General features: G+C 42.2%; 1 protein-coding gene across 2 annotated transcripts in view; it reads right to left on the bottom strand.

The window, feature by feature from the left end:
• Positions 1–14134: 14134 nt before the first annotated feature.
• Positions 14135–26125, bottom strand: part of LOC126161641 (uncharacterized) — a 375151-nt gene continuing 363160 nt past the window's right edge. For both annotated transcript variants that reach the window (XM_049917608.1, XM_049917610.1), the window contains exons 10-11: positions 19258–19419; positions 14135–15398 (exon numbers count right to left, since the gene is read on the bottom strand). In XM_049917608.1, coding sequence (XP_049773565.1) covers positions 15329–15398; positions 19258–19419 — 232 coding nt within the window. In that variant the 3' untranslated portion in view covers positions 14135–15328. The remainder of the gene's footprint in view (positions 15399–19257; positions 19420–26125) is intronic.

Below are 26125 nucleotides of genomic sequence, written 5' to 3'. Positions count from 1 at the left end.
TTTTTCTTTCCTCGGTCGTCCATTTCTTGGGTTCGTCCATCTGCTTATTGCCAAGGGTGTCTGGCCTCGGGAATTGCGTCTAACTTTTTGTTTGTGCCTTTTATATTCTTACACTGGCTTGATGAAAACTTTCTGTCGACGCATTCTGAAGCGGTACATGATAACGTGGCATCCAGGGGTGTCCGACTGCCCCACCAACATGACAATGGTCGCCTCATGCCGCCTCGAGCTAGCATGAATTCTGATTCCAGTACTTGATTAAAACTGAAATATCTCGTGAGTTACAGCTGTGATCTCCACGCGGTTTTCACCAAATGCTCTTCAATAAAATATCCCACCCATGAACATTCTGTACCTATCTCTTTCGCCTGTTACTCAATTCTTATGCTTATGATAACGAGGACAGCAGCAGTAAGTGAGGTCAGCGATTGTACATATCATTGCCACAATAGCTTCAACAAGAAAGAAGATAGTCTCAAGGTGAATGTATCCTGGATTCCCGTGCTGCAGTGAATGACCGTTGCAGATATCGAGGAGAGTGGGGGGGGGGGGGGGGGGGGGCGGGAACCGCAGCGGAAATGACCACTAAAAAGCACTTGGACGTTGGCGCACCAGGTACGTATAATCATTGGCCGCGAGCTCGGCTCCAGTCCACCACCAGCTTTGCCAACGCCAGCCACTCGTGCTGGCGAAACGTCAGAAAAATCATCAAACAAAGGTTGACCAAAGAACCCGAGACAGAAGAGAGCAGGTAATTCGTCAACAAATGGCCGTGACAGCCTTAACAAATTTCCAGTATCTTTATTATTGATTTCTAACATAGTTTTTTCAATAGCGAGTGTATGTAGTGCCATTAAAACAGACAATAAATAAAAAATGACGCCACATTTGTCTTTAATAAGGCTCCTAAGGCCACTAGGAGGTTTGCGATGGTATGTACTGAACAATAATTTATTTATGGCCCTCTTGTGACTACAGATATTTGGAGAAGTGTTTGTGTTTTTTTAAGAACAAAAAAATGTCATTAAAAGACCTGACATTATGCAGCAGGGCGTCGAATGCTATATCTACTCAACAACATGAAATTTTGTTCGCTGCACTTCCAGGCAAGTCGTTGAATGTGGAACGTAGGAAACTTACATGGACTGCAATACGTATGTTATTTAACGTACCAAACAAGCCACCACAACTGTAACTGAAGAGGAAACCACACAGACATGATAATAAAAACGTCAAAAGCAATAAAACTGTTTCCCAACACAGGAGAAACCAGTTTAGCAATTGTTGCTACCACTGAGCAACAAACGGCAAGAATCACTAACATATTTACAAAAATATTCGTTTATCAGAAAGTCGAGTGAAGTGTAAGAATGTGCGAATCATTAGACTTCGTACACAGCTGTTAAGTCTCGGGGAAAGTGCCTATCTTAATAAGACCGGGCAACAATAGAAATATATTCTTTTCTTGTATGAAATACGTGTTTACGTTCTCGTCCTTTTTACCCAAGCACCATAGGGACAGGGCGTGGGCTGTCACCGGTACATATTCAGCTATTCAGAAAAGCGAATTAAAAAAATGCATACTGAGAATGAGAAACAGAAACAGACATTAGGACTGTTTTTCTATTTTAAATTAAAAATTAATGACGGACAACTAAAAAACGAAAATCGTATATACATTTTAAAAACACATCGCTGAATGGTGAAATTATTCTGATAAAAACACGAAGCAGTTCACTTTCACTTAAAATCTGAAGGACCTGCTCTGGGTGTCAAGTACTGTGGGAGGAAAATACGGTCTAAGGGGTTGTGTAAAGAGATAGGTGTCTGAGAGGTATGAAAACTGATGATAGATAGAAGATGAGATGGATAGTGGGGCAACACAGATGATGGGAAAGACAGAGGGTGGCGAGCAGTGTGATGAATGGCTAAAGTAGTGGTTGAAACAGGAATGGGATAGGCATGAGTAGAGTTGGAGAAGGAGTGAGGAGCCCTGATGTGGAGTGGGATAGGTGGGGAAAACTTAAAGTTAGTAGAAGCGATAAATATCGGGGCAGATCTCATTCTCTGGGAGAGGGAGTCGGTTGAAGGTGCTTTCGGCGGAGTAAGCTGCAGTTATATTCATAAATGGTAACTTGTATCACTGAATCAGGGAGATTCGCCTGTTATTATACTTATTTCACGCTTATTCGTGTCTCTTGGTAATTTACTAAAGCTTGGAACGTAAACTATAATAACTACTTCATAAATTAAGCTGAAAAATAATTAAAAACAAACATTAATCTTACGGCTGGCATTCTTGCCACTAGGGGCGTTAGTGTCGTTCCAGCAATGAGAAGATAACAACTTTCACAGCAGTGAGTGTGGTGACTGTTTATGTAAGACTGTGATATATCTCTCTAGAAGCAGAATGACTAACAACTCAGAAAGCAATATTTTTCAGCCACAGGAGGCTTATCCTACTTAACCAGAAGATCGTACCACCAAAACTTGGCAACAGTAATAGTATTCGCTGGAGGGGCAAGTAAATTACGTATTCCCCAACAATTTTTTTCTTGATCCGTCACCGTCGCATCTCACTCCAATCCTGAGGTGGCAGAAATTTACAAACGTCGCAAATCTTCGGTCAAATATCATTTTCGATTCAGCACTCCGTCGCACACTTCTGAGGTACTACTGAACATCAGCGAACTGTGTTGAAGGTAGCTGAATGATACCAGTGCACCAGTGCCACATAAACCGTGTCAGTCATAAACGTCTGATTAGTAGTAGTCGTTTTATGATACTACGTAGACGAAATGAAACTACAGAAATGACAATGTGACTGTAGCATGTGTTTATATTAGCGGAGCAAGGGAAATGAATCTTCTTGTCGGCAGAAGATAGGAAAAGGTACGAGAAGTCACATAGCTTTTCCAGTTTATTCTCAGATCGCCTTTCTCTCTTTTTTCGGTAATTTTTGCCACTCTACTCCTCTCTATGGTTTCTTTCTTGCTGGTTGCTTATCGCTCCACCCCGTCTGTATGGTCCTTGTTGATACCCACTGATAAGGCGTGGATCTGTTGAAGAACTGATGACACTATGGCAGGAAGGTTTAAAGGTTGGCAATTATTTGCAAACCACGCACTTTTTTTCTCTTTTTGCACGTTTCCTAGGTGAGAATCGAGTGGCTAAGCAGATGTCGAAATTTGTGATAGTGGAGAACCAGCTATATGTACGAATTTTATTACTCTCGACGGATTTCGACTAGAAGCTCATCATTTTGAGAGGAAGAAACCTAGATCCTAGAATAATATGTATCACTATTTCCGGCGTATTTCTCGTAAGAAAATTCACCAAAGGCTTTGATATTGAAATAAATTTATATAGTACATTTTTTCATACGTGGAAAAGTATTGTATGCAACTGCTGAATTTGCCCATGCAGTTACATAAGCAAAGCATCGTATCTATATCAGAATATTAGGGTGTTCAACTGTAGTCTATGGCTTAAGTAGGTTAATGATGGAGGGAAGGAAGATGCGGAAAAGGGTGGAGGGCAAGGGGGAGTAGGCAGGAAGAAGGAGTGGGAAGGATGACATGAGGATAGGGGATTTACGTTTGATAAAACATTATAATGTCTTATTTGAAAGAGATAGGCTTATGCTAAAATCATAGAATACAAAAATTGTGTAAACTAAAATTAATATAGAACAGTGGCAGTACAAAATTGTAACAGGTATAAAATAGTGAAGTTATAAAAAGAGTGAATCAATTATCTCTCAGTAAGTTAAAGCAAGACTGCATGTTGCTCGTGCTGTCCTGACTTATTTGGACACAGAGGGTACCCGACTGTTGGCCTGGCCAGGACACTGTCTGGAGCACCCAACCGCACCCGCTCCACTGCCTTTCTCGCCGCATGTATGTAATGTGATGAGGATGCTTCTGAGATGTGTATGTGTGCTTCAACGGCCAGGTCTCTCACAAGTTGAAACTTGCTGACGCGTTCAAACTTGGACGTGTTTTATTTCTCATGTTATAGAGATGCAGGTTGTACATGTATCACGGTGCTGCCACAGGAGGCAGTTGAGTACTAGTGGATAGCCAAGAACAATTAATGAAAGGACAGCCTGTAATGTTAAAGAAGGAAACGTGTGGTGCGTTCAGCAGTTCCCTACATGGTAAATTCTGCAAATTCATCTCTGCAAGACACAGCATCAAGGCGAAAGTACCATTTCTTCTACATGGGAATGGCAGTGTCACAGCAAGAGAAATAGATGTAAAAAATTGGTAAGGAAGCGCTGGAAAGCATTTTGAGGAAATAAAAAATCCATTGGCCATACCATGTAAAGTGGAATCGGCTGACGAAAAAAAAAATGGACATTGCAGCAACTCTGTGTAACTTACTGTTATGTTATGGACCTGGATACAACACAATAATTCGCTCTGATTTTTAGCATAATCAATGATTTCGCTCTGATTTTTAGCATAATGTATGATTACCTAACACCAAACCATAGCTTCTGTGTGCGAAAAAACTACCAAGGAAATAGCAGTGCCATTGTGAACAGCATTAAGACAGTTGAAACACACAGTTTAACGTGCAATACGAATAGACAAATTTTCGACTGATGTTCAAATAAACGTTCCAGACAATAAAGACTGAGAAATGATTTCGAACTATGTTGTGCCTGCCTGCAGTTTTTTAATTATTTACCTGGAAACTGTACAAAATTATTAACATAGATTACAAGTGTTATATTAAAAGTGGAGGTTCATTTTTCTCAATCTAGCACATTTTTCTCCTCAGTACCGGCAAAGACAGATATTGTTGAACTAGGACAGTTCCCATCAATAATGATATTCCACAGTATCAAGAAAAAGAAGCACATACCACTCAACCGCCGACGGCATTCACTTAACGTAGCGGCACTTGTGTAGAGTTGTCAGTGCTAACAGACAAGGTAGGTACACTGCATGAAATAACCGCAGAAATCAATGTGGGACGCAAGACGATCGTATTCGTTAGGGCACTGCGGCAAAATCTGGCGTTAATGGGGTATGGCAGTAGACGATCTACGCGTGTGCCATTGTTAACAGCACGACATCGTCTACAGCTACTCTCCTGCCTTGTGACCTTATCAATTGGACCCTAGATGGCTGGGAAACTGTGGCCTGGTCAGATGAGTCCCAATTTCAGTTGGTAGGAACTGATAGTAAAGTTCGACTGTGGCGCAGACCGTAAGAAGCCATAGACCCAAGTTGTCAATAAAGCACTATGCAAACTGGTGGTGGCACCATAATGGTATGGACTGTGTTTACGTGGAATGGACTGGGACCTTTGGTCCAACTGAACCGACCATTTGCAGCCATTCATGTTTCCAAACATGTCACCAGGCTGCAATTGTTCACGACTGATTTGAAGAACATTCTGAACAATTCGAGGAGATGACTTGGCCACACAGATCGCTTCATATCAACGGGACATAAGTGACACGTCAGTTCGTGCACAAAACCCTGCACCGGCAATATTTTCGCAGTTATGGACGTCTAGAGAAGACGCATGGCTCAATATTTCTGCAGGGGACTCCCAGCGACTTGTTGAGTCCATGTCACTTCGAGTTGCTGCACTACGTCGGGGAAAAGGAGGTCCGACACGATATTCGGCGATATACCTTAAATAAAATACAGGGAGCGAAAGGTTATTTACAATTTGTACAGAAACCAGATGGCACTTATAAGAGTCGAGGGACATGAAAGGGAAGCAGTGGTTGGGAAGGGAGTAAGACAGGGTTGTAGCCTCTCCCCGATGTTATTCAATCTGTATATTGAGCAAGCAGTAAAGGAAACAAAAGAAAAATTCGGAGTAGGTATTAAAATCCATGGAGAAGAAATAAAAACTTTGAGGTTCGCCGATGACATTGTAATTCTGTCAGAGTCAGCAAAGGACTTGGAAGAGCAGTTGAACGGAATGGACAGTGTCTTGAAAGGAGGATATAAGATGAACATCAACAAAAGCAAAACGAGGATAATGGAATGTAGTCGAATTAAGTCGGGTGATGCTGAGGGAATTAGATTAGGAAATGAGACACTTAAAGTAGTAAAGGAGTTTTGCTATTTGGGGAGCAAAATAACTGATGATGGTCGAAGTAGAGAGGATATAAAATGTAGACTGGCAATGGCAAGGAAAGCGTTTCTGAAGAAGAGAAATTTGTTAACATCGAGTATAGATTTAAGTGTCAGGAAGTCATTTCCGAAAGTATTTGTATGGAGTGTAGCCATGTATGGAAGCGAAACATGGACGATAAATAGTTTGGACAAGAAGAGAATAGAAGCTTTCGAAATGTGGTGCTACAGAAGAATGCTGAAGATTAGATGGGTAGATCACGTAACTAATGAGGAAGTATTGAATAGGATTGGGGAGAAGAGAAGTTTGTGGCACAACTTGACCAGAAGAAGGGATCGGTTGGTAGGACATGTTCTGAGGCATCAAGGGATCACCAATTTAGTATTGGAGGGTAGCGTGGAGGGTAAAAATCGTAGGGGGAGACCAAGAGATGAATACACTAAGCAGATTCAGAAGGATGTAGGATGCAGTAGGTACTGGGAGATGAAGAAGCTTGCACAGGATAGAGTAGCATGGAGAGCTGCATCAAACCAGTCTCAGGACTGAAGACCACAACAACAACAACCTTGACTTTTGTCACTTCAGTGTAATTGTTTAGGAAGGTAACATCTATTTGGTGCTTTTCATAACTACACTCGTGTCTTACGTAATACACTACACTACAGATTTCTCCAAAACACTTCATTTTTAGTATAGTTTGTTGTGCTCAAGTAACAATGACAGCTAAACGTTCCACAAATGTTATGGTGGACTTAGCTCATGCTATTGTTTAATAGTTGATTGTGAAACCGAAAGGAAATCCAGTCTGTAGGCTGCTTAGAAAGCACCATAGTTCTGATCAGTAAGCATTGCTGTCTTCCTCAGTTTTACAGCCACAAGCCATGCCTGTTCAAACATAAAAGTACATCAGAACTTCTAGCAATTAATAGCACATTTTCAGCAAATAGTGCATACTAATCACTGTACTAATAATACTTTTTACTTTAATCATTCAAATCGGCCTCCTCGCTGTCTCCACCAACTACCAGGGTCTCTGAATAATTTCTTTATTTGGTCATCCTACAGCAAACACAATCTGCCTCCGCAGCCGAGCAGTCAGTGCAACTGACTATCGTATGAGGAATGTGGATTCGATTCCTGATACTGTGAGAGATTTATCCTTAATGGGAGAAGTGGTGGTTGGTGCAGTTGACCAATTATTAGCGGTTACAAGGTCAGGAAACCCTTCGACGACCGAGAGAGCGGAGTGCTGACCACATGCCCCTCCATATCCCGTACAATGGCGCCATTGGCAGAGGATGACACGGCGGTCGGTCGTTTCCAACTGCTCGTTTAGGACCAGAAAGCGGAAGTTTACTACATAAGACACAGCACTGCTTGCTCATGATCGACAACACTGCACGAGACTTACCTTCGAAAACATACCAGATTTTTTTAATTCACTGAATGAACCATAATCCATACAAAAGGAGTGGTGAGAGAGTGCCTGTAAAACAAAAAAACCACGTATCTCGAGTGGCGAACTCCTACCTCACACTTACATCAAACATGCACAGAATACTCAATGCCAAAGGACAGTAGTCATAACAAATACCCCGCTACACATTACTGGCGTTCAGAGGGCTCTAGTATACAGGCTATCTTGTCCACCCAAAATATCTCTGGAAGAATAACAGTTATTGGAAAACGACTTTCACCGGTATCAATGTAGGGCTGGGGCCCATGAATGTACATATTTGGAAACATTCTAAAACGAAAGCATATGTGTTTTTTTAACACAAACATATGTTTTTTTAAATGGACCTCCTATATTTTTTCTTCAGCAATCCATAGCATGACAAAGCACATACACAATGGCGTTGATTGCATCGCAATATTCCCATTACATCCCGAGATATTGAGACGCGAAGTTGACGCTTGAAAAACCCGACATGCGCTGCTAGCGCACGTCCTGAGGCTCAGGCGTGAACCCCATGCTGCCCGTAATCGCGATGTGATTGACATGCGTAATCACACTTCCATACTTATCAAGAGGTCCAAAACGAATAATACGGTCTGCTGCCATGAAATCTCATAAGCACATAATGGTTTTCCTCTCGCACGTTTTACGTATCTACGTACACAATATGAACCAGTACCGATCGGTATACACCCGTCAGGTTGTCTTATTTATCCTGCACACCCAAAATAAGGTTTATCTAATACGTTATATGACCCATGGTGCCTGTCGCGCAGGGCCTGGCTCTACCTAGTCATGTGTCCAACGTAGTTCCCACTACATCCACAGTTACCACTTCGCCTTGTTTATGCTCTGCGACCCATGCAAACTCCTGTACTCCACCACCTTCCGAGCATCCCATTTGTTGTTGCTTTGGCGTGCAGTACACCGCTTGCCAGTGTAGTCGTGCATCAGAGTAATCTAGTGGCGGCATGGAGGTAGTACACATTGTGAATAAACGTTGTGTTGTGGAACTTATACTGTACAGTATAATGTACACACATGAAAATAAGATAGAAATGCTACTGATCTATGGAGAATGTACGTTGACGGGATATACGTTATGAGATTGCTTGTTTGTTGATAGTACTGTTAGCGATCATTATGATTATTAAGTTAATATGTCTGTTTTCTACCCTACTCTACATACAGGGTGTTTCAAAAATGACCGGTATATTTGAAACGGCAATAAAAACTAAACGAGCAGCGATAGAAATACACCGTTTGTTGCAATATGCTTGGGACAACAGTACATTTTCAGGCGGACAAACTTTCGAAATTACAGTAGTTACAATTTTCAACAACAGATGGCGCTGCAAGTGATGTGAAATATATAGACGACAACGCAGTCTGTGGGTGCGCCATTCTGTACGTCGTCTTTCTGCTGTAAGCGTGTGCTGTTCACAACGTGCAAGTCTGCTGTAGACAACATGGTTTATTCCTTAGAACAGAGGATTTTTCTGGTGTTGGAATTCCACCGCCTAGAACACAGTGTTGTTGCAACAAGACGAAGTTTTCAACGGAGGTTTAATGTAAGCAAAGGACCGAAAAGCGATACAATAAAGGATCTGTTTGAAAAATTTCAACGGACTGGGAACGTGACGGATGAACGTGCTGGAAAGGTAGGGTGACCACGTACGGCAACCACAGAGGGCAACGCGCAGCTAGTGCAGCAGGTGATCCAACAGCGGCCTCGGGTTTCCGTTCGCCGTGTTGCAGCTGCGGTCCAAATGACGCCAACGTCCACGTATCGTCTCATGCGCCAGAGTTTACACCTCTATCCATACAAAATTCAAACGCGGCAACTCCTCAGCGCCGCTACCATTGCTGCACGAGAGACATTCGCTAATGATATAGTGCACAGGATTGATGACGGCGATATGCATGTGGGCAGCATTTGGTTTACTGACGAAGCTTATTTTTACCTGGACGGCTTCGTCAATAAACAGAACTGGCGCATATGGGGAACCGAAAAGCCCCATGTTGAAGTCCCATCGTCCCTGCATCCTCAAAAAGTACTGGTCTGGGCCGCCATTTCTTCCAAAGGAATCATTGGCCCATTTTTCAGATCCAAAACGATTACTGCATCACGCTATCTGGACATTCTTCGTGAATTTGTGGCGGTACAAACTGCCTTAGACGACACTGCGAACACCTCGTGGTTTATGCAAGATGGTGCCCGGCCACATCGCACGGCCGACGTCTTTAATTTCCTGAATGAATATTTCGATGATCGTGTGATTGCTTTGGGCTATCCGAAACATACAGGAGGCGGCGTGGATTGACCTCCCTATTCGCCAGACATGAACCCCTGTGACTTCTTTCTGTGGGGACACTTCAAAGACCAGGTGTACCGCCAGAATCCAGAAACAATTGAACAGCTGAAGCAGTACATCTCATCTGCATGTGAAGCCATTCCGCCAGACACGTTGTCAAAGGTTTCGGGTAATTTCATTCAGAGACTACGCCATATTATTGCTACGCATGGTGGATATGTGGAAAATATCGTACTATAGAGTTTCCCAGACCGCAGCGCCATCTGTTGTTGAAAATTGTAACTACTGTAAATTCGAAAGTTTGTCTGCCTGAAAATGTACTGTTGTCCCAAGCATATTGCAACAAACGGTGTATCTCTATCGCTGCTCGTTTAGTTTTTATTGCCGTTTCAAATATACCGGTCATTTTTGAAACACCCTGTACCTGTACTGTACCATGTTGTAGGTGGACGAAATGCTGTTCAGGCAGAACGACTGTACAGAAGACGGTTCCCTGACAAGCCATCGCCTTCGCGCCGGATGTTTGGTCGTCTCACATCTCGTCTACGTGAAACGGGAAGCTTAAATCCAAGACCTCGACATCGTCCTAGAACACGCACAGATGAACGTGCTGAAGTTGCTGTGCTCGCTACCATAGCTGTGAATCCTCAAATCAGCACACGTCAAATTGAACGTGAAGTTGGTGTGTCGAAATCAAGTGCACAGCGTATTCTTAAACGTCATAAATTTCATCCTTACCATGTTCATTTACACCTGGATCCTCATGGAAATGACTTCCGCAATAGGGTAACATTTTGTCGGTGGGCTCAGCAAAAACTTCTGACTAATCCAAATTTTTTTGCAGATGTTCTCTTTACCGACGAGGCATCATTCTCCAACAAAGGAATTGTCAATATGAGGAATATGCATTATTGGTCCGCAGACAATCCAAAATGGCTCCGTCAGGTAGAGCATCAACGTCCGTGGAAAGTTAATGTTTGGTGTGGGATTATTGGAGATATCATTATCGGACCTTTCTTTATAAATGGCATCCAAAATGGCAGACTGTAGTGCAGATTTATACGACACAATCTTCCTGTTCTCTTGGACACTGTACCTCTGAACCGGAGAATGGTCATGTGGTATCAGCATGACGGATGCCTTGCACATAACGCCTTACGAGCACGACGACTTCTGAACCATAAGTTCCCTGGTAGGTGGATTGGACGAGGTGGCCCAGTTAGGTGGCCTGCCCGATCTCCGGACCTTACACCGCTGGATTATTTTCTTTGGGGAGCAGTGAAGGATGCTGTTTACCAACATGAACCAACAACACCAGAGGACATGAAGCAACGCATTATTGATGCTTGTACAGCCATCAAAGAGGAAACAGTAGCACGAAGTAGGGCATCCTTCATCCGCAGAGTGACCCTATTTATGCAAGCCAATGGACATCACTTTGAGCATGAGATGTGAACGCTATGTTTAGTATGTAGTGCTGGTATCACAGTGGAAGTTTCTACAAAGGGCCATTTTACCCAGTGATGTTAAGAAACATTTGTTTGCAACAATTTGTCATTTAACGCATTAGATAAACATAACATTGATCACTAAGTGATAATAAAACTAATTGGTTAAACATGTTTACATTCATCTTCTATGTCCTACCTGAACTTCCCAAATCAAAACATTTTTACCTAAACAACGGTAAAACTTTTAGTCCACTTGCTCGTTTCACTAAAACCATCAACATGAATTTTACTATTACGAGTGAATGATTAACTGTCACTTGCGCTAGATCTACAGTAAAGTAAAGTTTTAACGTTGAACGGCATTACCTTTTTAGTAACGGATTAAAGACAAGCGAAGTTAACTTTGTGACTAACGTTGCGGTACACAGATATGTTACAGAACCGCATCACCCCTAGCCTATGGGATAAATACCTGCTGGAATGTACGACGTTAATGCAGGATGGCAGCAGACCGTATTATTCGTTTCGGACCTCTTGATAAGTATGGAAGTGTGATTACGCATGTCAATCACATCGCGATTACGGGCAGCATGGGGTTCACGCCTGAGCCTCAGGACGTGCGCTAGCAGCGCATGTCGGGTGTTTCAAGCGTCAACTTCGCGTCTCAATATCTCGGGATGTAATGGGAAATTGCGATGCAATCAACGCCATTGTGTATGTGCTTTGTCATGCTATGGATTGCTGAAGAAAAAATATAGGAGGTCCATTTAAAAAAAAACATATGTCTGTGTTAAAAAAACACATATGCTTTCGTTTTAGAATGTTTCCAAATGTGTACATTCATGGGCCCCAGCCCTACATTGATACCGGTGAAAGTCGTTTTCCAATAGCTGTTATTGTTCCAGAGATATTGCGGGTGGACAAGATAGCTGGGACACCCTGTATACGTCGCAACTCAGGCTAGACGGGGTGCTCCACAGTAGGCAGGCTGCTGTGTACCCTTCGTTTCCAAGTGAAGGCATCACATCCTATATCGACATTCCGTGTTACACTGACTTCAGTCCATGCTCTATTTTCTGATATTGTATTATGGGTATTGTGTATTGAACTGGGGACCTAGAAATGACAGAGAGGCTTCGCCCCACCGTAGCTTTCAATGGTTGACAACCCCACCACAGGCCACTGCAGTCTCCCACTCCACCGCCGCCCCACACCGAACCCAGGGTTATTGTGCAGTTCGCCCCCCCCCCCCCCCCCGCCCCCCAGGGAGCATCTCATAGCACTGGAGTGTAAACCCAATGTTTGAGTGTTACAGTAATTATGGTGTACGCGTATGTGGAGACAGTGTTTGCGCAGCACTCGCTGATAGTGTAACTGAGGTGGAATAAGGGGAACCAGCCCCGCATTCGCCGACGCAGATGGAAAACCGCCTTTACCATCCACAGGCTGAGCAGCACACTGGACCTCGACACTAATCCGCAGGGCGGATTCGTGCCGGAGACCGGCACGCTTTCCTGCTCACAAAGCAGCACGTTAGACCGCTTGGCTAGCCGGGCCAGCTATTTTCTGGTATACTCTGGAGACTTGTAACAGTGTCATGTGTCGCAATATTGTCAGGGCGCCATTTACTACCGACCTTATCGCTGTGTATCGTGAGATGATGTGCCTTTGTGGGAGCCCATGGTCACAGGAAAGGAAGTATCTCGCCAGTCAATGGAACCCTAGGCCAGCCACCTCAGGACCATCTAGAAGACGTGGGATCGACCCGCTGTATGTCTGTGAGCAGGTAAGGTTAATAATCCACTATGGAAGAAGAGTTAAATATAACAGGAAAGATTTACAAATACTGGCAAACTATCTATTACTCAGAAAAGCTTTTTGTACTATGCTTAGTGGGCATTTTTTTTTTTTTTTGCAATGGTGAGTTCCTTTAGGATGTAAAAAATAGAAGAGCAAAAAAAGTTGCTAACAAATAATTTGGTAGTTTCAGTGGAGATCCTGGACTGACAAATGAAGTAGAAGCAAATTTTCGAATATTCCAGGGGACAGAGAGGACTTAATGCTACTCCTACTATAAACACTTTGCTGCTAGCCCTGGTGTGTGGAAGGTCAGTCAAGACTTTGTTTGTGAGTACAATCAAACACCATCATTTACTTCTGTCTCGATCAGACCTCTAAGGCCACAGCCGTATATAGAACATCCACTACTCTTCTTCTCATAATGTGAGAACAAAGAGTCAGTCACAGTCTGCTAGCCAAAGAGCACCTGCGCTAACCAACTCTGGTAAAGTCTTCATGCTAAAGTTTCATTTCTCTCAAAACAATAACTGACGAACAGTAAAGCGATCCTCATATCATCGTTTATATTATGGGCAGACTTTGGTTTTTTTTTTCCTTTTTTTATAATCCGAGTGTGTGATAGAAAGAATGTAACTGTTTTAATTCATTCACTTCATATTAAGAAATTAAGGAACTCTCAGTAGAATTAGTCCCATCAGTTTAAAACGTGGAGCAAAACAGATATATTTCGTGGACATAAAAGCTATTACTGTATTGTAATTATTTTCCTTCTGTTGGTGCAGCTATATCTATTTATTTTTGTTGATTGGAAATGTCAGATCTAAGTGCATTGTTCACAATTAATAAATGAATTATTGTAGATTAGTGTCTCAAGCTAGATAATGTAATAAACCATCGTCACCTAAACAGCTTCCCACTGTGCACTTAACAACGCCCATTACATAAATTTGCTTCGCAAATTCGGGTTAACAAAACATTGAAATCACTTTACTGATACGCATGAGTGTATTTCCATTTTGAAAGCAATTTGTACAGCAATGTTTTCACAACATTTTTCTGTCGTTCGTGAAATAAGAGAAAGAGAAACAGGGTTTCATCTTTCAACGTATTCACAAGCTATGGTGGTACTGCTACAACATATGAGAAGTGAAGGAAACTTCCTGCAGCCATGCAGCTTTTACTTGTTTAGTCTGTTTATCAGTTTCACCAGTGTAAGCAGCTTCTGAGGTGAAATTAATTAAGAGACCATTAGGTGCTTTGGCTCTTGGACAATGATGTGGCTTGTAGTGTAAAATATAGTAGGCACAACAACGTAACAGTTCTGTTGAACTCGGCATGTTAAGTATACACGTAAAAGTAGTGAATTTGGGACGGATCTCTCACGTCAAAAGACGCAGTGGTGGTACAGCAATTATACTAAGTAGTATATTGTGGTTAAATTTTTTGGGGGTGTACCTCTGCACAAATAAATAAAACGCATATACATTTTCGTAGTATTATTTTACATTATCGTGTTTTACACGATATTCAGATGAATTGCAGGAATGTTTCTGCTAAAGTCTCATAAAACACACACACACACACACACACACACACACAAACACATACACACTCACTCACACCAACACACAGACACTGAAATAGTTTAACATCAAGACATATAAACACAGAATAGTCCAACACAACTGTAGAGAAACCAGCTCTCTCTTACTTGTGGTAGGAAAGTCCACCCATATGTTCTAAATAGGAAAAAACATATTTGGTTTCGAATAAACTGTATGGCACTGTGAAAGTAAATGATAAGTAGTTGCAAGCAATCCTACTGTGTGTCTCATGACGATCCTGAAAAAGTCTGCTCATAGTATACCTACAGAGATTCTGTCCATTCAGGAGCACGTTTGTACTTCAGAATTCGAGGTAGAATTACAACGGAACTTTTCACAAGTTCTATACTCACTTTTACACCGCATTGTAAGAAATGGTCCACTATATGGCCTACACAGCACTCCACAATAAGGTTTCAACGAACTGCTGTTGAGTAATCATTTGTACAGTCTGTAATTAACTAGTGTCACTAGAAGCTTGCGAATTTGAAATAGCAGTTTGGTCACTCCTCATCGTAGCTCCGACTTCAGGTGTGAATAGACAGGGCCATAACTCAGGTGTGCAAAGAGTTGAAAACGTTCTCCTCGGCACACTCACGATGTCCGGCAGTAGCAGTACAGTCTCAGCCGGAAGTTCGTCATGCAGGCGCTCTGCTTGCCGTACCTGTCAACAGAAAAGTGCGTTCCAAATACTGGTTCACGTAAAGCATCAAGTGATTTAATCGTTTAAACTATAAAATGTAACAGTACTGTGAAATAGCACTATAATTATTTCCTAATACCACCAAAGTTTGTGTAAACAGCAACAGAAAATAAAGATTGAAGAGGTGCAAGTAGGACTTGCGCACTAAGGATTCTGTAGAAACTTAATTATGTATATAGACAACTTTCGCAGTTGATGGTTGGAGACACAACATTGTTGTTACAGGTAGTCTGCGAAAACCAGTTCTTAGATGTCGCCCACTGAAGAATCGTGTAGACGATTAATTAACACCCTTATTTTCAGTTAAGGTCTGAACATGGCGTACTGAAGCACCGAAACTGGTAGTCATGTAATAAATAACATCGTAAGAACGAGTTTAGGTGTTACATTTTATTAAGTAAGTGAACGGCCGAACTTCCTCAAATCTCCAGTCATCTTATAGTGTTGGGTATCCGCACGGTAAATAGTTTTCTGTCTACACTTACTCAAGTAGCGAAAGTCTGATTATAAGCAACCTACATTAAAACATTTTTTTTTTTTTAATTTTATCTGTTGGAGGTGTGATACTTCTCTCGTCAGTAAAGCGAGATGCACACTGTAGGATCGTAGGCTTAATTAGCCACTCATATAAAACTATACCAAGACGCTTAGACTGCTACCTGGCAACATGTAAATGGCATCGTTCTCTTGATGGTGCGTTTAAAATTAGTTGCGACTCTTGACAGTTCAGTACGGAGCGAGAGCAGGGAAGCGTAGTTGCCAGTCTGTGCTGAACGCGTCAACCGCGCAAGCTGGCCGGTCTGCAATCTTTCTCAAACGATTTTAAAGAAACTGTACGGTAATAATCTTTAAGTCTCGCATATCTTATAGCTTCAATCGTCAGCTTCATGATAAATTATCTCATTTCGTTAATGGTCATAGTTATTGTGATATTTCGGTATTATATAAACTATTACAAGAAATTCTTTAAGTTTGCAGTGCAAAATAGGGGCTACTGAGAATTTGCGTTTGGTGTGTGTTATGTTACATGTTGCTGCGCATTAAATTTAGATAACGTATTAAATTATTCTCTAAACCTCGAAGAATATCGCTCTCTGTCTACTTTGTCGAGAAAATGGAATGTATGTAAAGTGCTCCGTCACGAACGCAGCCGCCAGTGAAAAAGCCAGAATGAGATATTCATAAATCCCTCGTATCTCATAAACAGTCCGAGATATCGAATCAAGATTTTGGCAAATGATAGCACACAAAGAGAAGAGTATTTTGCCATATGATTGATATGCAAAATTTTCACAACCACCACGGTATTCAAGCATCTACTGATTGTTGTAAATGAAACAGTGTAATTCTTAAGGACCATCAATAGCCTGTAAAACGAGAATTACTGTGGGTTTCCAACAGTATGAATTAAGAAGCTGTACATTTATTTTCATACTGAGAATGGTCTTTGTCATAACTATTGATATATCTCGCCCCTATTTGCGAGTTTAATAACATGCTTTTTTCTAATTCTGCCATAAATTCAACAGCATTAGAATGTGGAGCACTTGCTCGCGAAAGGCAAAGGTTCCGAGTTCGAGTCTCGGTCCGGCACACAGTTTTAATCTGCCAGCAAGTGTCATACCAGCGCACACTCCGCTGCAGAATGAAAATCTCATTCTGGAAACATCCCCCAAGCTGTAGCTAAGCCATGTCTCCGCAATATCCTTTCTTTCAGGAGTGCTAGATCTGCAAGGTTCGGAGGAGAGCTTCTGTAAGGTTTGGAAGGTAGGAGACGAGTTACTGGAAGAAGTATGGCTGTGAGGGCGGGGCGTGAGTCGTGCTCGGGTAGCTCAGATGGTAGAGCACTTGGCCGCGAAAGGCAAATGTCCCGAGTTCGAGTCTCGGTCCGGCACACAGTTTTAATCTGCCAGGAAGTTTCAGCATTAGAATGTTAGTGTGATGTATACCTGTTAAATCTGCCATGTTTATGCTAAAGGAGCAGATGTTAACACAGCAATAAGATACGTATCGTGTTACTCAAAACTCCACACATTCCATGAATCTATGTCTCTTCAACTACATTCTTGGTATTACTGACAACTTGAGACCAGTCCTATGGTGTAACACTTGCAATGACTTCTTTTGTCAGGATTTCAGCCTCACTGAATGTAAATTTCTTGTTGTTTTTTGGCACATTGCTTTTCACCTAGTCCCATATATTCTCAGTCACATTTAAATGAACATTAAAAGGAGAAAGCCTGATTACCCTACGCTCTTTAGTGTTAGCCATTTCGAAGATCTGGTAGCATGGAATTTTTTGTGTGTACAGTACTAAAAGTTCCATTAACTTTACCTTAGACAAACTAGGTTCAGATTTATCGAATCGAACATTTGTTTGTACCCAGAGAAAAATAACCGCTTTCCTCCACTCCACTGCAGGAGCTTTATTCATCACAACAGAGTAGTATTGCGCACTGTGCATTACTACTGTCTAATTCGGAGGAATATTTTGCAACAGAACATTATCTTCACAGCCGGTGAACGTGTTCTTAGGCGACCACTTTCACCGCGAATCTCGTTCTTACACGTGCTGCACTGTTATTCGTGCAGTGCCAAAACGCAGCACACGTTCCCAATACCTGGTGCCCGTAGAACACTTCAACTCCAGAAAATATCACTTCACAATGAGAGCCAATGAACATAGGTGCCTCTAATGCGCCACACCACGTGGCACTGTTTATCCACGGCGTGGCAACAGTGGCGCTTTACCAACCGAACTGCTGGCGGTGTGGTAGGGAAAGCCGACTCGCCATTGGTGTTACCTCGGCAATGGCGTCATGACCTCACCAGCGATCCAAGCGTCAAAAGACGCAACGAATTTTAAACGCACTATAGGCCGGTATTACACTATCAAATTTCTTTGTCAAAGATTTGATCAAAGATGTGATCAAATATTCCTCAAATATATTTGACAAAGATCTTTATCGTGGCGCTAAAAAGGGGTATTACACTGTCATCATATTTTTCGTCAAAGTTCAAGATGGCTGACAACAACAACTTGTTATTAACTACAGCAGTTGCATGTACCACAACTGCACTGTGTGCATATGCGGAAGAGAAGCGGGAGAAAAAAAAAGGAAACGTGCCTGGGTGAAGCCGTGGGTTTTACGACGACACGGTAAAAGCATTCAACAAACTTGCCACGTGAGCTTATAGTGAAGGACGTCAAGTTGTACATCAATTACTTAAGAATAGACGAGCATGCATTTCTGTATGTGCTCAGTGAAGTGTATCCTCATATCTCAAAGCACAATACTCACTCAAGAACTGCTATATCCAGAAGACAGGCTCACTGTAACACCCCGACTGCTTGCTACAGGAGAGAGTTAGGATAGGTTACGTCACGTCTCCAATCTTTTTATCTATTTTTGTATGCAGGGTGCCTCACCTTGTAAAGCGCCTCATCAGCTTCATATATCTGTATTAAATTTGTAGTTGTGGGTACACACCAATTGTATTTATTGGCAATGTTTATAAAAACACTACAGATGGCAGAACGCTGCAGTGATGCTAGCGCTCCACGTGGTAACATGTCACATTGCAGTGAACAGAAGACAAGCTACTTCTTTGATCAAATCTACAGCGAGGTCCTACATTTGATCAAATATTTGACGACTTTTGACAAAGTTCCCTATTACACCATCAAATTTTTTTGACAAAGATATTTGTAAAAGATATTTGACAAAGAAATTTGATGGTGTAATGCCGGCCATAGGAACGGGTAAGGGGTACGGTTCGAAATCGTCAGAGGCGCCAAGTAGGGAGAGAGACGACTCACTGGTTGAGGCGGCTGACGACGCCCGCGAGCGCCATGTCCCCCTCGTGCGGGCGGCGGCGCACCGTCGCCTCGAACACGGCGTCGCCCGGGCTGGTGCGCAGCGTCACCAGCACGTCCACCGGGGCGGCGTGCGCGCCGTCTGCGCCGTCCAGCTGCGACTTCCTGCAACACACGGCGCTTCACAGCGTGCGCTTCAGCGAGCAGTAAAGTCGTCGGCACGCGGGACGAAGCAGCTAACGTCGACGTGAACGCAGACGGGATATCCAACGTCACGAGACACAGCGCCGTCAGACACGCCACGATCAGGTTAAGATTCTATTGTACTTTCAGCGCTCTCCAGCGGCAGTTATCGGCTTTATTTGTCTCGTAAACAATACCATTCGTTCACAAAAATGGACGCGCGTAGAATTCCTACGTTAGCTCTATTAAAACGCACATTTCCCTTCTTGAACATATACTAGTCATGCTGTTCCGTCTGTGAGATACATAAATAAAAATTTCAATATCCGTGAAAGTATAAAAAGAAAAAAAATGGAAGATGTCCACTTAGTCTGCCCAATCAAACCTGAACTTTTTCTGGAGGACAGAAAATTTCTTTTATGTGGTAATGCTTTTAGTTGATTTTTTAATCATTTTAGATCCAAGATTCAACCTTTAAACAATGCTGACTGGAATACTCTCTTTCAAATTCTGAAGGTGGCAGGTGAAAAATGCAGGGAGCTAAAGGCTCTTTACATTATGTACAGTAACCAGATGGCAGTTATAAGAGTCGAGGGGGATAAAAGGGAAGTAGTGGTTGAGAAAGGAGTGAGACAGGGTTGTGGCCTACCCCCGATTTTATTCAATCTGTATATTGAGCAAGCAGTAAAGGAAACAAAAGAAAAATTTGGAATAGGAATTAAAATCCATGGAGAAGAAATAAAACCTGTGAGGTGTACCGATGACATTGAAATTCTGTCAGGGACAGCAAAAGATCTGGAAGAAAAGTTGAACGGAATGGACAGTGTCTTGAAAGGTGGGTATAAGATGAACATCAACAAAAGCAAAACGAGAATAATGGAATGTAGTCAGATTAAACCATGTGAAGCTAAGGGAATTATATTAGTAAGTGAGGCACTTAAAGTAGTAAATGTGTTTTGCTGTTTGCAGAGAAATATAACTGATGCTAGTCGAAGTAGAGAGGATATAAAATTTAGACTGGGTATGCCAAGGAAAGCCTTTCTGACCAAGAGAAATTTGTTAACATCGAGTATGGAGTTAAGTGTTAGCAAGTCTTTTCTGAAAGTATTTGTACGGAATGTAGTCACTTATGGAAGTGACACATGGATGATAAACAGTGTAGACAAAAAGAGGACAGAAGCTTTTGAAATGCAGTGCTATAGAAGAATGCTGAAGATTACATAGGTAGATCACGTAAGGAATGAGGAGGTATTGAACAGAGTTGGGGAGAAGAAGAATTTGTGGCACAATTTGACTAGAAGAAGGGGTCGGTTGGTAGGACACGTTCTGAGCCATCAAAGGATCACCTATTTAGTATTGGAGGGAAGCGTAGAGGGTAAAAATCGTAGAAGGAGACCAACAGATGAATACACTACGCAGATTCAGAAGGATGTAGATTGCAGAAGTTATTCGGAGATGAAGAGGCTTGAACAGGATAAAGTAGCTTGGAGAGCTGCATCAAACCAGTCTATGGGTTGAACGCCACAACAACATGCAAGATTCATATAAATATATGCACCAGTTTTCAAAACATACTTTGTACGCTTTGATTACAGCAACAGTCGAGATCGCAACAACATTTGGATTACTATTTTCGGCTTATATTAAAGCTATCCTCAGATTTTTTTGGGCCGCTGGTGCTGGCAGTACGATCGTGGTTTCATGTGAAGAGCCAAGGAACCGCCAGCCATAAGCGGTCCAAATAATCTCAGGATAGCTTTAACATAAGCCGAAAATGGTAATCCAAATGTTGTTGCGATCTCGACTGTTGCTGTAATCAAAGTTAGCACCACATCGCTGCATTCCACAGAAAAATTTGTCTAAATTTATGATACTTTCTACACTTGGCTTCATTTTATGGACTAGAAAAACTAATTACGAAATATTCCCTACTGTAATAAATAGTAAAATAATATTCAATTATTACCATGCAAAATGACAGTAACAATATTCAGTTATACAGTGGAATAATGCGAAACAAACACATCCATGTGTTCTGGAGGCCACGAGCTGTTTATGCACTGCTACACTGACTTGCTGATATCTTCATAATGATGCCAAATAGTTGGCAGCTGTTGCAGTAGATGAAAAGGTTGAACATTCAAAAATGTGTAGCTCAGGTTCTCATTGGGAAAAAATTTTTCTGTTGCATCTAAGACACAGCGGAAGTTTATTAAGGTCTAAAAGGGGTAATAAACTGTACCTATGTAACAAAATTTTACTGTTTCCGTGAAGAATTTTATATTTTCTACTGTTTGATTTGAACTCCTTAGCTCATCATGTATGTTTAGAATTTTAACGTCGCGTTATTTATGTCATTTCCTTCTGAAGAAGGTATCCTTAGCGGTACCAAAACCTGGTCAAGGTTTTACAGTAAACTTATGCAAACGGTTGGCTGTATATTTCATAAATCGAAATTTATTTACGGTTGCTGCTGTCAGCCGTGTTTAAAATTGCAAGCTTATAAAAATTCATCACATCGAACAAACTCGCTCCTGACAGAGAGCGCACTTACACTACATAACATCAAATATAAAGGACATTATTTCTCTTTATTTCACAGGACATTTCCCACAACCTTTTCGAAAACGCTAAGGTGGAAAGAAATTGTGTTCATCAGGGCGCGAACCCTCTACCATACCAACCCTGCCTCCGTTCAGTAGCGTGGCGCGTCAACCAACTACACTGGGACTCATCTTCCGACAGACGAAAACCGAATTTCGAACACCGTTTTTGCTGTCGTGTTTACACGTTAAGGTCTGAAGCGGATTTTCTAGTCCAGTTAAATGTGGCGTCTGGGAAACAGCTGATACAGTTTCTGATTCAGTCAACACAATCGTTATTTCTCTTCACTTGAATATTACAGGTAGACAGCTTCACGCTCAGTCTAATATTTCTGCTTCTCCTTCAGTGCACAATAAATCCATATTCCGAATATTCTGGAAACAAAACGTAACTTGACAACCCAAGTACGTTTCAAAATCGGTAGCGTTTACATGGGAGCGAAAATCAATTGCGGAATTGGAAAACCGGCAACTAGAAGCGGATTTCCAGAACAGGTTTTGAGGTGTTTACACGACCACTTAGAAGCAGTATTGGGAAATCGATTTACGAAAACCAGTTTTGGGAGCCCCGTGTAAACGGGGTGACTGTGACTTTGATTCTGCAGACATTGTATTTAATGTTACAGTCTTCTAAAGGCTTCAATCGCGGAAATATTATTAACTGACGTTTAATTATAACCAAGTTCTAACAATAACGACAGGTTCTCCTGAATCTTCACTGGGTCGTTGCCTTAAAATTTATTATTCTCAAACATACGACTTCTAACGCAAATAACGAAATACGAGAACTCTTTAACCATCAATATGACGTTTCCTGTAATTTTATCGTAACAAATCGTAGCAGTATCCTTTTGTTCTCGAGACATTCAATGTACTGGTGCTTAGAAATAGTATACATTCATAGGATGTAACATATAATATAAAAACCACCGAATATGGGCTTCTGATGACAAGGGGACGGTACGTACTTGTCCTCACCGATTTGATTCATGCAAACAGAGTGTGTAGAACATGACTAGGACTTCAGCTTATGTAAAGAGGAGGGCGCAACTCTGAACTGTTTTCGAGAAAATCGAGTCTGGAAGTTTCAGGCACGCAGATATATACTACTGTGTGGTAGCTAATAGATAATGAGTCCATAGCGAAGTGATTAAGTGTTTGGTTTCAGAAGCACAAAGTCTCTGGATCGAATTTCGCTGATGGTGCTTTTTCAATTTTTTTAAATTCCCACTTAACTCTAACAACAGATTTATTATGACGTTCCCAATTATGAATATTTATTAGCGTAATATTTATTCTGAAAAACGGGAAAACAAAACATTTTTTAGGACTCTGGAAATAAAAAAGAATACACGACCATTTTGAATCAAATCAGAATAGTCTTTTTTACTGACGTTACTGTGCCTACATTTGTGACACGCATGGAGCACTGCGCCATTCAGGATGATAATGATCGTAGAGACGTGTAAAATTAATTATTGTGGCATACAGCACGCATAATGAACCCCGAGGTCTTGCATGAGCATGGGGAAACAAACTTGGTTTACGTTTATAAACGGTTCTCGGACCGAACGTTGGTGCAAACAACTGATGGTGTACGATTAATTGAATTTTTATGCAATCTTGTCTTGAAGTTATCTCCCTCTCGTTCTCGATGAAGTATGAGCAATTTTGTACTCTCTTTACGATGTTTTTCACCCGCCTGTAAAAATAAACGTCGCAGGGATGACCAAAGGAGTAAATTTTGGAAGAATTATTTTAATACTGCACTTTGGCAGGCCCTCTCTATCTGGAAAAATTTCACCTTCAAAACCAGGTTCGTTTGCCCTCTCCACGAATCGAGCAGAAGGAGGAATTTTCCTTCTCTCATGTACCTATACATCAATTAGAAATTCCCTGTACAGTGCTGTTGCGAGTTTGCTGGGCTTTGTATCTGTGTGCGTACTCATCAGCTGGTTTTTGCACCCTTGGTCTAAATGAGCCTGTGGTCTCTTGCAAGCAAACGAAGACCGTCGGTAGTAATTTTCCGGATAAGATTACAGCCTATTGTGCAGTGTACGAATGTGTCATTCTGTGCTTATCCTTTCGCTGCACAACAAACTTCTTTGTTCCGCGGTCTGTGAGAGTTCAGTCATGATACGATTGATATTGGTATCCTAGAACAAACATTCACACATTAGTATCGTATGGTCTACAAAAATAGTATTGCTATTGATGTAAATGATTCAGGTTCTTTTATGTGTAATACTTGTCTGATCGTTGTTAATAACAAAATCCTTGTCGTATTCTGGTATGAGGGCTCGAGTCTGCATTCGGAAATTTGCTGCTGCATCAAAGACTTGCTGCAGTAAAGCGCTTTCCCTCTCGGATACAAATCTGGCGATTTTTCCCTGGCGAATCCGTGGTCTTCGTTTGAAGAGCAAGACACAAGAGTCAGAAGCTCGAAAATTTAAATCAGGGAATCGTCCAGCAGCAGCAAGAGCCCATTGCTGTAGGTATCTCGTCGTCACCTGCTGATTACATTCTCGAGTTTCTATGAAACGACCATACGTCCACCGATCAGTTGCTTTAAGTTGTTCATGCCTCTTTCCACCTTACCTTGTTTTATATGTTTTGGAGAAGGAGCTGTTCACTGTACGCAAATGCCAATTTAAACCGTACTTTTGAAACTCCACTGTAAAGCGATTCGGCTTCATACTCAGGTTCCCGTTCTTTTGCTGTCGAAGTACCAGACACATCAATACAGTTACTCGTAAAATCAGACGTCTTGGAGTATGGACGTGTAACTACCTCGGAGGCTAACATATGAATGAAGTACTCTTTGAGTCTGTAAACGCTGTTCCCTTTCTACCTCCTTGGTGGGTCAAAACCAACTGCAGGATAACCGTAAAAATTGGTTCATACGGTGAGTCGTATTCCCCCGTACCTATACCGGAAAAATAGGCTCATGGTTTGTTAAAACGTACCTGCAGGAATGCGGCTATAATGAGAAACTCCCAAACCTTTAAACAAAAACACGAATTTTCAACATGAAGATAATAAACAGGAGCGAGATTCAATCCACAGTCCTGTATCTTATGGAACCAAGCGCTTACTCGGTCGCTTGTGGACTCCTCGGCTGCCGGCGACCTCCCATTAGCGTATATCTCTGCCTGAATCTTTCAAACTCCATTCTCTCCAAAATGGTTGAGAGTTGTGTTTTAGATACACACATCAAAAAAAATTTTGCATCACACCAGTTCCCAGTACTCTTGAAGACAGACGTTGACTGTGGGTATTGTATCACAGACACAGTCCTTTGACTGTTCAGAGATGTCAATAAACCTCCCAAAGATGTAAACAACCATACATGAGCAGCGCCAATTAGACGGAGAGGGTCCGACAGCCGATCAGTTCCAGTCTTCCACCCGGAAGGAGGTACACGGCTCGTGTTGTCTGTAGTTCAACCACGACAAGACGGTCCAGACGGCGGTTCGATCGCGTCTGCATTGTTACTTTGTGCCACGAAGGGCTCTCAACACGGGAAGTGTCCAGGTGTCTCGGAATGAACCAAAGCGAAGTTGTTCGGACATGCAGGACATACAGAGAGACAGGAATTGTCGATGACATGACTCGCTGCCGCGCGGGTAACCGCGCGGTCTTGGGCTCCTTGTCACGGTCCGTGCGGCTCCCCCCGTTGGAGGTTCGAGTCCTCCCTCGGGCATGGGCGTGCGTGTTGTCCATAGCGTAAGTTAGTTTAAGTTAGATAAAGTAGTGCGTAGGCTTAGGGACCGATGACCTCAGCAGTTTGGTCCCATAAGAACTTACCACAAATTTTTTTACCATAACTAGCTCCGGCCGCCCAAGGGTTACTACTACAGTGGATGACCGCTACCTACTGATTATGGCTAGGAGGAAGCCTGACAGTAGCGCCACCATGTTGAATAATGCTTTTCGTGCAGCCACAGGACGTCGTGTTACGACTCAAACTGTGCGCAGTAGGCTGCATGATGCGCAACTTCACTCTCGACGTTCATGGCGAGGTCCATGTTTGCAACCACGACACCATGCAGCGCGGTACAGATGAGCCCAAGAGCATGTCCAAT

Source organism: Schistocerca cancellata, chromosome 2 (assembly GCF_023864275.1).
Source record: "Schistocerca cancellata isolate TAMUIC-IGC-003103 chromosome 2, iqSchCanc2.1, whole genome shotgun sequence".
Taxonomy (NCBI): Eukaryota; Metazoa; Arthropoda; class Insecta; order Orthoptera; family Acrididae; genus Schistocerca; species Schistocerca cancellata.
This window is presented reverse-complemented; position numbering and strand designations above follow the sequence as displayed.